The 17084-nt window shown below is 44.3% G+C and overlaps 1 protein-coding gene across 1 annotated transcript in view; it reads right to left on the reverse strand.

Annotated features, from left to right (window-relative positions):
* Positions 1-16061, reverse strand: part of LOC124722306 — a 725235-nt gene extending 709174 nt beyond the window's left edge. Inside the window, exon 1 of the mRNA XM_047247488.1 lies at positions 15552-16061. Coding sequence (XP_047103444.1) covers positions 15552-16061 — 510 coding nt within the window. The remainder of the gene's footprint in view (positions 1-15551) is intronic.
* Positions 16062-17084: the final 1023 nt, after the last annotated feature.

Here is a 17084-nt window from a genome sequence, read left to right on the forward strand (position 1 = left end):
GCACAACATTAACTAACTATTTGGAATATAAATATCGATACGTTTGAGCATTACCGTAACATAGAGCACATTTTAATTTTATTCTTCGAGCAGCGAGTCCCTGAATCTTCTTTTTGAGAACGTGAAGTACTAGAGAACTTTAGACTGAAGCTATGTATGATAAACACATGTCAAATACGTGAAATAAACATTGAGCTTCACATGTCAAAAATATGATCGTTAAGCTTAGTAATAACGCAATATTGTTCAGAAAATACTCTAAAGCTACCGCCTTAAACAGCCAAAACATATGTTACAATGAACAGCTGCATGGTCACCATTTTAGAATGTCCCTAAAAATGGCTGACGCACATTTTTTTTATTTCACTCATGTGTGTCATACATTTGGGACAACTTGCATATTAATCTGTAATTGAGATGAATGGTTAGAAACAGTCATCTTGCTTGCAGGTAGGTGTTGTTAATTATTACAGAATCAGGCAAGCTGAAAAAGTAATACGGATGTTCTTTGATGCCCTGAGATAGTTGCAAATTGTCCTTCAGCATGCGTGTGAAGAACGAGTAGCGGATCCGGACAATGTTCACACAGCGGCGACGCTTCACAAGTGGGAAAGCAGTTTCTTTGTTACCTCGACCTTCTTCGTAGTGCTAATCACTTGAACGTGCTTGGGAAGCAACACGAAATTGGGACATTAGTGTAAGTAACGTGGAATGGAAGCACCCGTCGTGGAGTGATAACACCCACCTTTGGTTTATCAACGGCAAAGACGGTCTCTTATGGTATCTGTCTGCTATAAATTAATCGTTTTAATCAGACACCTTGTGACTGTCCAGTAGACAGGGGAAAATCCCGTAAATTCTTTGAGGTTTCTGATCAGAAATTTCCACAAAAATGGTTGATCATGTCTTTGTCAATTGATGTTCCATGGAAATTCAAAATTTCCTTAATTCGTCAAAAACATCCCCGGTGAGACTGCGGATGGTATGAGAATTTTAAAAAAATTATCAAAGAAGAAAAGCACATAACAAGAAAATAGTTTCGTTACCCAGACGCTCGAGTAACTATGTGGTGATATACGGCAATTTCTTACTATAAGAGGTTCTCCTGGAACTACATTCGGAAGGAGAAGGGTCCAAATCCCAGACCGGCCACACAGATTTCTAAGTCGCTTAATGTAAATGTCGATAAGTCAATTTTCCTGTCTACTTTGTCCAATTTCAGCCTGTGTTCCGTTTCTAATTACCATATAGTCAACCAGTTGAGCTATCAGATTGAAGGGATTCTGATTCCTACGTTTCACCCACTGCTCCAAATAGTCTCATAAATTTCTGTGGCATTGAAATCGAGTACTTTAGCGGGTCATTCGTGGTACGATAAGGTGCCTAAATAATCGTCGATCGAGGAATGTATGCATGCAGCCTCGTGAACATGGCTTATGTCGTCTTGGAATTCGAGAATGTCCACGGTATACTCATCATGAAGATGTAAAAGGAAGGGCAACCGATAATGTTGACATAAACATACTGGTTCACGCCCATGGTAACCTGAATGAGTACGCTCAAGTTATGGTACGAAAAACTGCTCCAAAAAAACACAGAACCGTCTCCGGCCGGAAGTACGTCCTCCACGCACTGCCGTCGATGAATCAACGCGTCGCATCGTTTGACAAGAGGCAAAATCTCGACTCAACGGACGATACTACACGCCCCCTGTCAGCCACTGTCCAATTTCTGTGTTGTTTGGCCCACTGAATACGTGCAGCTTTGTGTGCAGCTCTGTGCAAAGCCGTTAGCGAGGTGCCCGACTTTAAATGTCCATTTCACGAAGTTCCCTTCGCAATATTCACTCGGAAACTGGTAGAGATTGATCAGTATTCACTGACAGCAGCAGTTCCTGTCCTGTTTGGAAGTGACTGTTATTAATAAGGTAAGGCACTCCACGCCTCTCGGTTAGTATGTTCTTACGATCACTTTTCTTACACCGTGCTACGTGGGTGTGAGTGATAGCTGGCCGGTGTGGCCGTGCGGTTCTAGGCTCTGCAGTCTGGAACCGCATGACCGCTACGGTCGCAGGTTCGAATCCTGCCTCGGGCATGGATATGTGTGATGTCCTTAGGTTAGTTATGTTTAACTAGTTCTAAGTTCTAGGGGACTGATGACCTCAGAAGTTAAGTCCCATAGTGCTCAGAGCCATTTGAACCATTTTTGTGAGTGATACACCATTCCTTGTATACGCGCTGGACAGTCTGCGTTGACACACCAACAAATCTGACAACTTCATTCACGGTATGGCTATTGGCACGTCCAAATACGATACCTCTTTTCTGTCATTCTGTAACATCTCCACGTGGACTCAGCTTACTTCGCTACAACCAAGTCGCGTGGAGTGGCCACGCGGTTGGAGGCGCCATGTCAGCAACTGTGCGGCCCCTGCCGGCGGAGGTTCGAGTCCTCCCTCTGGCATGGGTGTGAATGTTGTCCTTAGCGTTAAGTTAGTTTAAGTAGTGTGTAAGTCTAGGGACCGATGACCTCAGCAGTTTGGTCCCTTAGGAATTCACACACATTTGAATATTTTTTGCTACAACCAACTGCCACATACAAACCACTTCGCTGTCATGCCTTACGTCAGCGGATGAGGGGGGAGAGGGAGGATCTTTATCTGGTATCCGTTCTATATCATTTACATCTTCCCTACAGAAACAGTCTGTTATTTTAACGGGGTGACTATTATTTTCCCTTAGAGTTTATCTGTTCTGTCAACTGTCGTGCTCTCCTCCATCCTTTCCCCATCCTTCCTCCTCGTTTTGACTTTTGTCGTTGAGCGATTTGTAGGTAATCTGCCGAAAGGTTCGACCACATCATGTCCTTGAGAATACGACTATCTGGCATCCCCACTAACAGATCTTTCGCCGCCGGGGGTGCTATTATCACTGTTGTTTCTCCTCTTTGTTGATGGGCGTGTGCATGTTTGACGTATGCCGTGTGATGCTGTATGTATTACACACAGCGTTCACACTTCAACAGGTGTATCTAGTGGGATATACAGGGGGTTCGGAAATTCCCGTCACAGTCTTCTAGGAATTCTAGAGGGGAGTGAGTAGATAATTTTTTGAATAGGAACTCATATCGGGAAACGTACCATTTCCGTGTTACAATCATTTGAAGGTATGTTGGTAACGCGACCACTTTTACAAGTAATTGATTAGGCGTGATCCAGTACATCACTTGTTTTACAGTTCCACTTATTAATAATCAAAGAAATTGTTCGTGCACTCGTTGATAGGTTCTGTTGAACGCGATGCAGTACGGTCTCTTACAATTCGGGCGTGCGCAACTCCTTAGAACACCACAGTCACCCCTGTTCAGGGTGAAGGTACCCTTTCTCGAAGCTGTTGCGTAATTGTGGCCAAAAGGGTATACGATGGAGTCAGACGTTGTGGGGAATGATCTTGATAAAGGCGACGAGCAGCTCTTCCATTACCGTAGGCTTTGCCAGTCAGAAGGACCACGTCGTTGTTAACTGGAAACGTGAACTCAGTCATGTTTCTCGAACAACGAACCAGTTCAGAGAAATATTATAGACGTCAAATGACATCAGCCGATCCGATGTAACAGCACTTCACCATGACTACCATGTTGCATACCTAGCTAGCAAACATGCTTTTCAAACAGCTGTATTCATTTCCCTCTGCAAGTCCTAGAAGTCTGTAACGGGAATTTACGAACAGCCTATACCTACAAGATCTGAATTTGGGCGCGTGAGGGATTTTCTCTGCCCGGGGACAGGGTGTTTGAGTCGTCTTCATCATTTCATCCTCATTCGTGAAATTTGCTAGACTGAAATGTGGAAAAATTGGGACTTCGTACGGGCGCTGAAGACCGCGCAGTTGAGCACCCCACAAACCAAACATCATCACCATGGGCACATAAAGCTCAAAGAGAAACATGCGATTACGTTCTAGTATTAAGATCGCTTTGCGGACTGAGTGCAGCCGACGATGTTGCACTTTCCAGACCACCACGACATCTCTCTAGAACGTAGCGCATGGAAGCAGCAAACATTTCCTGTAAGGAAATGTATCAAACCACACAACGGAGACTTTGGAGAGACCGCGTTGATACACCAACTAATCGGGAAATTTCATTCATAGTGTGGTAATGGGCACGTCCAAACATGATAGCTCCTTTCTTTCACTGTAACGTCTTCACGTTGACTCATCTTACAGAGCTGATTCCACACAACCGAATGGTAAATACACACCACTTGTCAGTGTCATGACTTACGTCAGCGGTGGCATGACCGCCTATCTTATCTACAGCGCCCCAAACCGATCAGTGTGCATTTTTAAAGGGATAACTAATATTTTGTCTGGTAAGATGAATTGGAGTATTCCAGGAGCTTATTAATGAACTGAAGCCTGTAACTTTTCTACCCTACAACAAATCCTTGACGATCATTGTATATTGTGTGTAAAGTGAACGTAGTACTGAATTTCAAAAGAAGTTTTGCTTGCATAAAAGTGGCCATCGTTTCTAGCAGTGACGGAAGACGCAAGACGTAGGCAGCCGCTCGGAAACCCGTCTTCCCACGCGTATTCCGCAGCGAGGAGGAGTATAACTGTTTACGTCTAACGCGGACCACGCAGCCGATCCAGATTTGAAACTGGCGAACCTCACCGTAGGCTCAAGAATATAAGCAGTGCCGCTGCAGCTTATTATTTACCTCATCATTTTGTTCAGAAGATTGTTTATAAATACACTGAATCGTAGAAATCACTATAGATTGCGGAGTCAAGAGCTGAAACGAAATGCGTAACTAATAAACCTTCAAGTATCAGAAACTCCCAACGAAAAGTAAAAATTCTTAGAGACTGATACAGTCAGGTAACAAGTTCTGGTAATGGAAGTACATAATTGGAGGAGAGACGAGTGGGGTGTTACTCTAGCTATTATTTGGTCCGCAAATCGGAAAAATCCACTGACATGAGCGACTCTGATAAAGAGCAGAGTCATAGAATGAAGGCTTTCACGGCCGGATGACATAGCTCCTGGTAAACCTTTCGGGATGTGAGGTTGTGGCCCAAGAAATTCTTCTGTTCATGACGTTTCGTCCAGGACTGTGCTTGACATCCTCAGAGGCACTCCTACGCTGAGTCTTGCTGACTGATCGGTCGGACGTCCGAGAGTGACATAAATATCGTAGGAACGGGGCGTGGTCAAGGTAACACGTGATGAGCAGAGATAATCCTTTTCAGAGATAAAACTTAACTATTTATTGTCGTCTTGTCAAAGATCGGTAAGATTTTACAGAGACATGACATCAGACCGGTCTTTAGACCAACAAAGCAAATTAAGTCAAGTACTCTGATTTGTGAAGGATAAACGCACTCCTCTGTCTAAATGTGGTGTATACAACATTCCGTGTACGTGCGGTAAAGTTTATATTGGAACTACCAAGAGGAGCGTAAATACACCGCTAAAAGAGCACAAAAGTCTTTGCCGACTAGGAAAAATAGAGAAATCAGCTGTAGCAGAGCACGCTCTTCAGTCAGGAGCCCACGAAGTGAAGTTTTATGAAACAGACATTTTATCTACAACGTCAGATTATTATTCGTGACTATGTAGAGAAGCCATTGAAATTTATAAGCATCAGGATAATTTTAACAGGAAAGAGGAGGCAATGAAACTTAGCGACATATAGAGAGTAGCTCTGCAGAATCGCTAGACAGTTTTATCTTTGACAAGACGACAGTCGATAGTTAAGTTTTATATCTGACAATGATTATCTCTGCTCATCACGTGTCACTTTGACCACGTCCCTTTCCTACAGTATTTATGTCACTCTCGGATGTCCGACCGGTGCACCATACACTCTGCCTCGCCTTCCGTATACGCCTCCCTTCCCCCATGCGGACCATCTATGACCTGATTCTTTTCCCCCATCTGCTCCTATTCCTCGAACATACCTGCATACTCTACACCTCCCGCCTCCTTGATCCCTTTATCCCCTGGTTGCCCCTCTCTTCTCCAACCTCCGCCCTCTGCCGCGCCTTCACAGTTGTGTCCCCCTCTACCCTCCATCTCTACATCCTCCATCTCCTTTCCCAAGGTGGCTTCCCTCAACTCCCCCTCCCGGATGATGCCCTCTCTCCCTCCATTTATCCCTCCTATCAACTCTGATCCTCATCTCCCCCTCCTTTCCTCTGTCCTTTCCCATGCTCCCTCTCCCCCCCCCCCCCCCCCCTCCCATCCTGTTTTTTCCCTGCCTACCCTCTCTCTGCCTCCCTTCTCTCCCCCGAGTCCTTTTGCATTTCCTTCTTCCGTCTTTCCCCATTCCCTCTCACGTCTGCCCTGCTCCCCCACTTTTGAGTCCTCTCCCTCCATCGGTTCCCCCCCACACCTTTCGTTTTTCCTCTCCTCCCCCCTCTTTTTTCCCCCTCATCTGTCCTGGTCCCCCTCCCCCCCATTTGCTCTTGTCTGTGGTGTGCCGACTTTTTAGTGCAGTGTTTCCAGTGATTGTTAAGTGTTGTGTGTCTTTTCTGAAGTGTTGCGAATGGACATCATACTGTCGCTGGCTGCGATTTTTTTAACTCTTGCGAACAGAAACCAGACTGTCGTGTGTTTTTTTAATTGTTGTCTATTAATATCCCTGTCTGTTTCCTGAGTATTTTATTATCATCGCCCACCATTTCTTTTGTGTTTTAAAGATGTTCAAATGTGTGTGATATCTTATGGGACATAACTGGTAACGTCATCAGTCCCTAAGCTTACACACTAGTTAACCTAAATTATCCTAAGGACAAACACACACACACCCATGCCCGAGGGAGGACTCGAACCTCCACCGGGACCAGACACACAGTCCATGACTGCAGCGCCTTAGACCGCTTGGCTAATCCCGCGCGGCTTTTATGTTTTAACTTCCCACAATTTTCCGCCGTTTTACGATTTACGTCACCGTTTTATCGCCTGCTTTTATTATCTTATCTTCTTATGTTTTAAAAATTCTGTAGGCTGAAGAGCAGCGTACTAAGCTGCTGCCAGCCCGCCCTCTTCGGGGGGAATCGAAATCCAATAAAGGTGAAAAAAATGTCCTACCGGTCGGTCGGTCAGTCAGTGGAGGAGTGCCTCTGAGGACGTCCAGCGCAGTCCTGGACGAAACGTCAGGGACAGAAGAGTTTTTCGGACCACCACCTCACATTCCAAAAGGTTTACCAGCAGCTAAAGGGCAGATTGTTATTACCCGAGGCCTGGGAATGAGCATCTCGGAAAGGGCGAAGCTGGTCGGCTGTTTGCGTGCTGCTGTCGTGAACATCTACGGAAACTGATTGAAGGACAGTGAAACAACAAATAGGCGACAAGATGTGACGTGCACGCCTCATCACAGAACGTGGGTGCCGGATGCTTGACCACAAGGTAACGCAGGATAGGCGGCGATCTGTGGCAGGTCTGTCGACAGAGTACAACGCTGGCGCTAGTGTTTCGGAACACACCCTTCAGCGCACAATGTCGAACATGGTGCTCAGCAGCAGAGGACCCCTACGTGCTCCCATATTGACCTAGCAATCTCATCAATAGCGATTAAATGGGATCATCGAGACTAATGGAAACGTGTCGCCTGGTTGGTTAAATCATGTTTCTTGTTAAACCAGATCTATGGTCGTGTCTTGATATGCTGTCACTCAGGCGAATAGCTGCTATAAACATGCACCTCGCCACGGGACGATATTGCACTACGGGGCATTCACCTGAGCTTCTATAGCGCATAGGTAGTAATCGAAGGCACTATGTCACCTGTGGACTACATGCCCATTATTGCGGTCCACCGTCGTTCCTTCCTCGACACCGACGGCATCCCCCAGCAGGATAACTGTCGGTGCAGCAAGGTCAGACTCGTGCTGAAGCGGTTTGAGGAGCATGACACTGAACTCACATTGACGTCTTCGCCACAAAGTTCGCCTAACCTGAACTCGATGGAAGGCATATGGTAAAGCATCTGGTGCCAGCTCAGCACCCACAAACCACCGGCCTTTAATTTACAGGAACTGTGTGACCATTGCGCAGATAGCTGGTGCCACATACCCCCAGAAACAAATTAAGGACTTTTTGAATCCATGACATATACAGAGTGAAGAAAAATTCGTGCACTCGGACTTCGCAACACGTTTCCTCACACACTAACAATAGAAAAATCTCTCTCACAAAATTTAGTCTTGCGCATATTTCCAGCAGTAAATGGACGTTAAATACTGGCAATCTGGCAACACTGTAATCACATGTACGGTAACTAACATTGTCAGCATGTATCAGTAGTGGTGTGCAGTTGGTGCAGTGGGTGGTGTTTTGGATTAGCGTGCGGAAGGTCGAGGGTTCGATTGGGGATCGAAGTGAATTTGTTTTTATTTGGTAAATGTGGTCTGCGTGGTACGGTGTCTAACGTCTTAATCGTCATACAGCGATTACAGTGGGTCTTCTATAAAACATTTGCGCTAACGTACTACGAACACAGAAATGGAAGTACAATCGCTTTCATTGCTTAGCTTTTAAATAAGCCAATTGCACGATGTGGACGCGAATTGTATCGCACCACGGCATCTACTAGATTCCAAACCAGTTTTCTGTGTACCCTCCCCCAATGGTCTCGTTGATTAGTACCAGCTATTATTTCTGCCACGTTCAGCTACACTACATTTCGTTAGGAATATACTACGTAAATGTCGGATACGTGTGGGTTAAGAAAATGTGTATATTACAGCGTTATATGGCAGAATGAAACTGGAAAATAAAAACAAATATACCTCGACCCAGAATCGAATCGCCGACCTCCTTCATGCTAACCCAAAACGCTATCCACTGCACCACCTACAGAGCACTAGACCGATGCGCTGCCAGGGCCAGTTACCGTACATGTGATTACGGTGTTGCCAGACTGCCGATCTTTAACATTCATTTACTGCCGGAAATATGCATAGGACGAAATTTTGTGAGAGCCATTTTTGCTTGCTAGTATGTGAGGAGACGTGAAGACCGACTGCGCGATTTTCTCTTCAACTGCTGTATTGCAGTCCAAATATGGACCAAAACCCAATAAGAAAATACTCATAATGCTTTGGCTCATCAGTTTGTGTTCACTATGACAGAGGAATATTATTTGTATATCATTTTAGGGCTGCAGATTACAGCTATCAGGAAAAATATCTATGTTTCTGTGTGCATTATGTCGAATGGATAATGGTAGAGTATGTTCTCTTCCAGCTATTGGATTATGGTAGAATATGTTCTCTTCCAACTATCCAATGACCCGAGGATGTCACTCTCTGTGATAAGGCGTAATACGAACGTAGCTCCATACAAGGGGACATCCAAAAGTGAGTTACACATTATTATGGCAGGCCAAGTAGCATTTATTGAATGCTGCACTACACATCCACGTGACATAGAGACATGACACCATTTTTCAACATTATCACCAAATCTCTGTAAACAACAGTCGGAGAGTTCTACTAACCGTTCAGTTCCTCGACGATAAAAATCCTCGGTCAGAGAGCCATTGGAGAACAACTGTGTAAAGTTCTCATCGTCGGAAAGTCTGTTTCCCGTCATATATTCTTTCAGCCTGCCGAAAATATGGAATTCGCATCGTGCCAGATACTTTCTTCACGATCAGCGTCACCCACGTCTGGGTGATCTTGGTCAAATTGTTGACACCATTTCATTACGGCTGGACGCGCCGTTGCATGTGGTTCATATACTGCCAGAATTTCACGATGAATCTTTGTGCAGTTTTAGGCGTTTTCCCCGCAAGAATCGTACTGTCCCGTGTACTTTCAGCTATGGAGTACGTTTCCAATTACGTCGTCATTTCACTCGCTCACTGCGATTCACCTGTTATCCGTACCTCAACAGAACTGCGCGTGCAGGAATTTTGGAACATCTACTCTCTTTTCACAATATGCCATTCTTGTTGTGCAATGACTTTATCGCGGGACGATACATGTAACTTGCTTTCTGAAGTCCCTACATATTTCTGGTAGCAAGTGTAGTGGGGTGAAACGCGGTTTTGCTTCTCATTCCATTTGATGAAAGTAACAGTAAATATAACGCAGAAATTCAGTGTCTCCTTTCTTCTTGTAAGAGTTCATCGGTCCGTGTTCAGAGAGATTATTAAAGACCGCTCTCTCCATGTAACAGGACAGGAAATCGTTCGTTACACATGGCTGGTGGTCGTAATTGTACCGAAATAATTGACAGTTTCCTATGGAAGGGAGGCTACCACATAAGAAAAGTAAATAAACCAATGAACCACTAAAACATATATGTAAAGGTACATTTGTAGCTAAAGAGTTATGAATTCAAGCCCCTTACTATTTCTTGTATCAACATGGTGAACGGTTAAACGCCACTGGCGACTGCTTGCTGCCGTTTCCATTGTGTGTCGGTCTATACTCGTACATCAGCTTTTCTCTACACTGCCTCCAGTAAGATGCATCTGTGCGGTTATTTTATGTCAGTTTAGCTGAAACCAATATTTATTGCGTCTAGTTGCTTTAGCAGAAGAACGCCGACAGACTATAGAAATCACGTAATCCAGAACTACAATAATCCAGCCACCTTAAAGTGAATTCGATGGACTATCTTACAGCAATGTACCATGTGTCTTATTGCTAATGGCCGGCCGCGGTGGTCTTGCGGTTCTAGGCGCTGCAGTCCGGAACGGCGGGACTGCTACGGTCGCAGGTTCGAATCCTGCCTCGGGCATGGATGTGTGTGATGTATTTAGGTTAGTTAGGTTTAAGTAGTTCTAAGTTCTAGGGGACTGATGACCTAAGATGTTAAGTCCCATTATGCTCAGAGCCATTTGAACCATTTTTTTTATTGCTAATGGCTCAAAGTTCGCGCAGTAAAAGCATCTTCTCAATATACGTCATTTCTCACATTTTTGATCAGAACTTGCCCGTTTTGTGGTGTGGAACAAATTGTGCTCTTAAAGTAAATTTTTGTAGTTACATGTTCGTACCCCCATTATTTGCTTAGCTAAGCACTAGAAAGCAGTAGAGCTTTTTCCCAAAATCTTATGGGTCATATGTGTGAAAAGTTATAGTGGCCTGCCAACTAATTCAGCCTATAATAATAATAATAATAATAATAATAATACAGTTAACAAAACAGAGCGTACATAAAAAATTAAGAGTAGCTATGTTGAGGACTTCTAAACAACAATGTAACTGCATTCATTTAATTACTGTTTATGAAACTACGGAAATGCTTTATTTAGTGACAATGCACATTTTCCTTTGTTGAGTAAAAGCATTAACAGCGACCTAAAATTCGAAGTTTTTGTGCACTCTCGTTTTGATTAGTATCCATAATCAGCCACTTCTCTACATTAGCAAATTCCTTTCTCTGTCGTCTTTTGTCTTGTTTGTTTATCACAAATGTGTTGCGTGCATGCACATTCAACAATTCCTTTCGTATTTGACACTTAACTTCCTGACGTTTCACACTTGCACCACAATACATTTGTCAAGCGTTTGGTGTATGTGTTTGAATATTGTTATATTTTCGCCGCTCCATCAGTTGTTGTAGTCTTGTTTGTCTTCCTTGTTTCGAATTAACTTGCATCATTTCACCTCGGTGTTCGTGGTGTTGCCAACTTATCAGTTACATTTAGTGTTTATGTACTGTGCAGACTACTCATATTCGAATCGAAGACTTCCAGGAAGCTGCACTCGGTGAAGGTGCTTGTCAATGGGAAGTCGTTGTCAGAAATGTTAATAGCGGTGGGTGAAACTCAAGAAAATATCATGGGAACTTTAAAATTCACTGTATAGATAAAAAATCTGGTACATAACGTTGACAGCTTCTGAGACTGTTCATGAATAATTTATTGTATACAGGAAAGTCGCATATGACAGAACTGTTACAAATGGAAGAGGATACGAAGATGATGAATGCCTGGTACAATTACTGACAGATGACTCCACACATAATTAAATGTAATACCATACGAGTAAATCGACAAAAATGCCCATTTTGATAGATTATACCACTCAACAGCAATTAGCGGAATCAGTAACCACCGATAAGTATCTAAAGATACCACCAATCTGGAGTCATTTAAGTAAAACGACCACATAATGTTAGTTGAGACGAAGGCAGATGACACACTGAGATAACGAGATGAATCTTCAGGAAATGAAATTTATACATAAAGGAGATCGCTTCCGAAACCATTTACTGGTCTATTCTTGACTATTTTTCATCAGTGTTGGACGTTATCATGCTGAATTCGTGGAAGAGATACAAATCAGGGAAGAGCTGGGAGATCTGTCTCGGTCTGTTTAGGTAGAGTCGTCACAGAACTGCTCAACAAATCCGGCTGATAACGAAAAAAGACATTTCTGTGATTGCATAGCCAGAGTCCGATTGAATAAAGAACTATGGAAACGATTACTGTAGTTATGGTTTCAAGTCCAGAGACTATATTGATACAACAATTCACGGTAGTCTATTATCTGCAAGCCCCTCCATCTCTTCATAAATACTGCAAGCGGCATCCATTTACAACCGTTTGCTGTCCTCAAGTCCCTTTTCTCGCTGTACCCTGTGCAGTCCCCCCCCCCCCCCCAAATTTGTGCCATAAATTTCTTTTCTTCTCGGTTAGATTCGCTGTCTTCTCATCAATTATTCAGCCTGCAGATCTGATCTTCAGCACTCTTCTGTGGTACAGTCACGTCGATTAAATGAGTAGGCGTAACGCTGCAAAGCGACGTGAAATGGAATGAGCACACAGGTCGGCTGCAGGGAAGGTGAATGGTCTTCTTCAGTTTACTGGGAGATGTAAGAAAGTGTAGCTCACCTATAAAAGAGACCGTGTATATAACACTTCCGCAACCCATTCTTGAGTACTGCTCTGTTTGGGACCCCCACGAAGTCAGGTTAAAGGAAGACATGGAAGCATTTTAGAGGCATGCTGCTAGATTTCTTACAGGTACGTTCGATCAACACACGGGTATTACGGTAAAGATGTGGACTGAAATGGGAATCCATGGACGATAGAAGACGTTCTTTTCACGAAACACTGTTGAGAAAGCTTACATAACAGCTATTTGCGACAAGCTGCAAAACGACCCTACTGCCACCAACATACATTTCACGTAAGGACTTTGAAGACAAGATAATCAGGGCTCGTAAGGATGCATATAGACAGTCATTTAGTCTCGCACCATTATCGAGTGAAACGGGAAAGGGAATGGCTAGCAGTAGTTCAAGATACCCTCTGCCATGCACGGTATGGTGGCTTGCCGACAGTGTATGTAAATGAAGATCATGAATGAAACACACACAACACTGGTGTTATTCTACAGTATTTATTATTTGTTAAACCATCTAGTTTCCGGCTGTTACGCCATCATCAGGTACAAGGATAAGTACTTGGTGCAGTGAAATTTTATTGGATCACTGATTTTAAACTAGTGCATGTACCGAGTATCTCCATTTTCAGGGCTGGAAATGTCAATGTTAGAATTAGGAATAAAACAAGCGGGATTATTTCAGTGTAAATACGATGTAAGATTATTCAACTAAGATAAAATATGTGATACATTAACTAATGAATTGTAGACAAATTACAACAGTTGTACATTGAGGAACATAACTGAACAATAAACTTTGGTGTCATATTCCAAAGACGTGGCTGAACAAAATAATCTTGTCTTTCATAGATCCTAAATTACAAACAGATGAAATATAATAGTGATATTAACCAGGTGAATTATGCAGCTGCGATTATACAAAGTAAATTTTTTTAACACAACTAGAGAATTATATTACATGAAATAAAGGAAATGGACTATATGAATAAGAGGGGTAATTAACAACATGTCCTTAATGGGATCATGAGTAGTATTTACAGTTTGAAGTGGCGAGTGAGGAAACTGTGTCTGATCTTTCAGCACTAAGTTTGAGCTGCTGGACATGTGTTGCCGGCCGAAGTGGCCGTGCGGTTAAAGGCGCTGCAGCCTGGAACCGCAAGACCGCTACGGTCGCAGGTTCGAATCCTGCCTCGGACATGGATGTTTGTGATGTCCTTAGGTTAGTTAGGTTTAACTAGTTCTAAGTTTTAGGGGACTAATGACCTCAGCAGTTGAGTCCCATAGTGCTCAGAGCCATTTGGACATGTGTTTACTAATTTCCATTATTTCAAGACAGTTCATCTTTCTTCCTTTGGGGATGTGATGTAATACTTCATGTTTAACCTCGTAACTCTGGCCTTCTTTAAGCAGGTGGTCTGCAAAGGTAGAATCTCCTTTTATAATTTCCGACTTCTGTGGTGTCCTTCATGAGGGTACAAGTTGCCCTGCCAGACTGATCTATATAGAACTTGCCACAGTTATAAGTAATTTTATATATTCCATTCTCTTACAAAGCTCTAGTGCTGTATTTACCATTGGGCAAACAGTGTACAACAGTGTTGTGCACATAAAATTATGTTTTTCCGTTCCTGGATTTAAGATGTCTGGTCTGGCTAAATCTGGTGAGACTTTTGCGAAGTATGGAATTGTGCGTCATTTATTGCATCCTTAAGGTGGTGGGTCAAGGACAGGGTAAAGAAGAGAGTACACCAGTTGTTTCTGCGAATTACGTAGTCCACTAACATAGAAGTATAGCCATTATCTGTTGCTATTTATTTGACATAATTTAATTTCATTTGGAAGCTGGCTGTACACATGGGGATGTATAATAGGCTATGTATCATAGAATGAATGGCAGCATGCTTATGGGTCACTGGGTGTTGAGAATTGGTTGGTATTACTATATCTGTGGTGGTAGGTTTCTTATAAATCTTGAAAGATGCATACGCTCACTGACGTCTATGGTTCAATGTAAATAATTTATGCAGTGAATTTTATACTGATGTATTTAGAATTTAGTTGCTTCAGGAATTTTTGAAATTGTCTGGTAGTATCTGTCCATAAACACAACACATCATCAACATACCTAAACCAATATCCAACCCTGGAAGAGAGCGGATTATTTTCCAAAAGCTGTGTTGCATAATTCATACTTATCATAGAACCTGATGATGGCGCAACAGCCGAAAACCCGTTCGTGTCATAAATAACAAATATTGTACATTATTACATAAGTGTTGTGTGTGTTTCATTCGTAATTTGTAAAATATTCTACCAAGAACTGACGGAACAGTCAATCAGTGCAATTAAAGGTAGATGTATGTGTACCATATTCCAAAGGCTTATATGCTCTTCTTGTCAGAACTGTTTATTCATCGTGTGCATTATTTGTCGGTATTAGCATTATAGCAAGTATCAACGCTCAAGGTTAACATTTCGAGCACTTTAAATGACAGTCATAATAATTAGGGGTGTACAAGTGAAGATTTTTATTATGAGGCGTTTTCTTATGAAACGAAATGAGATAATCTATTCACAAAGGGCAAAGTAATTCGTCAAGAACTCCAGGAAACAAATGTGCGATTGGACCATACGGTGAGAGCTGCGCGGCAGCGGCTGCGCAGCGTGGGGTCTGACCTGTGCGGCGGCGTGGTTCTCCTTGTCGAGCAGGAACTCGACGGACTTGGCGCGCAGGGGTGCGCCGGCGGGCGGGGCCAGCTGGTGTGCAGAGTCGGCCGCGTCGGCGGCTGGGGCGGCGGGGGCTGCGGGGGTGGCGTCGGCGTCGAGGCTGGTTTCGAGCAGGCGGCGCGCGGGGGCGTGCGTCTGCGGCGGCAGCGGCGGCTTGGCGCGCAGCGGCACCCAGCGCACCAGCTGCTCGCCGCCTTCGCCCTCGCCGCCGCCGTCGGCCGCCCGCTTCGCGCCGGCCGCCGCTTCCGCACGGCCGCTGCCGGCTCCGCCCTTTCCCTTCTCCCTGTCCTTGCCCTTGTCCCGCTCCTTCCTGAAGCGGTGCAGCGAGAAGCGCTGCAAGAAGTGCGGCAGGCGCGACGACTTGCGCTCGGCGTCGCCGCGCCAGCTCACCTCGGACACGAGCGGCCAGAAGTGCACCTCGCGCGGCGGCTGCGGAGAGCCCGTACCCGCGCCCGCCATGTCTAGGCACGAGACACGCACTGGCCGCCGCCGCTACTGCCCGCCCAGCCTCTGCCGCCACGTCCCCCCTCCGCCGCCCCCCCACCCTTTCGCTCCGCCACGCACCCGGTGTCGTTAAATTTAACCTCCCGGCCGGCCCACCCTCGTGTCTTCACGTTTTACGCCGCGTCTTCTAATTTTAACGCGCCCGACTGCTCTACTGCTGCTGCCTGAAATTTCGATCTCGAACACTGGAACCGGCTAAGGCGAGGCTGTCCATCGCGTTTCTAAACTTGCGTGAACAGCACGAACTGCAGCTGTTGGCGGCCTTCCAGTTCGGTAGTCCTGTTTATCGCGATACACAAAAGTTCGGCCCGAAATACACGTGGAACGAAGGAGAGGTCGAAACTGATCGTTCGTACCGTATCTCCTTCGCCGTAGCTGCTCCCCGCCTCTGGAACAAGCTGCCTTGCACTCTGCGCACAATTCAATGACCTGCTACTTTTAAGAAGCTGGGGCAATTCCTTCTGTCACCCTCATAATATTTTCTCAAAAATTAAGATATAGGGCTAATTTTCCCTATGTCAAATACCAAAGCTAGTGCTCCTCTCTTCTTCCAGTTACGCTTCTCTTTCCCTTTCTCTACTCTGTAAGTGACACCACCTTCTGTTCCCTTACATTCATTAACTGTGTGTTATCACCATCGTCCTTGCTTTCTAGTCCACCCATTTCTCTCATGCTCGTTGTTGCTAGCTCTCACAGTTAAAAACCTACCACATCTTAATCTCTAATTATTCTTGTACTTATCGGGTACGAATATAAACTATGTATGTTTTTGTATGTACTACTGTAATTTTTTATTTCTACGCTAGTGGCCATTAAAATTGCTACGCCACGAAAATGACGTGCTAGAGACGTGAAATTTAACCCACAGGAAGAAGATGCTGTGATATGCAAATATGCAAATGATGAGCTTTTCAGAGCATTTACACAAGGTTGGCGCCGGTGGCGACACCTACAACGTGCTAACACGACGAAAGTTTC

The sequence above is a fragment of the Schistocerca piceifrons genome, chromosome X (assembly GCF_021461385.2).
Source record: "Schistocerca piceifrons isolate TAMUIC-IGC-003096 chromosome X, iqSchPice1.1, whole genome shotgun sequence".
NCBI lineage: Eukaryota > Metazoa > Arthropoda > Insecta > Orthoptera > Acrididae > Schistocerca > Schistocerca piceifrons.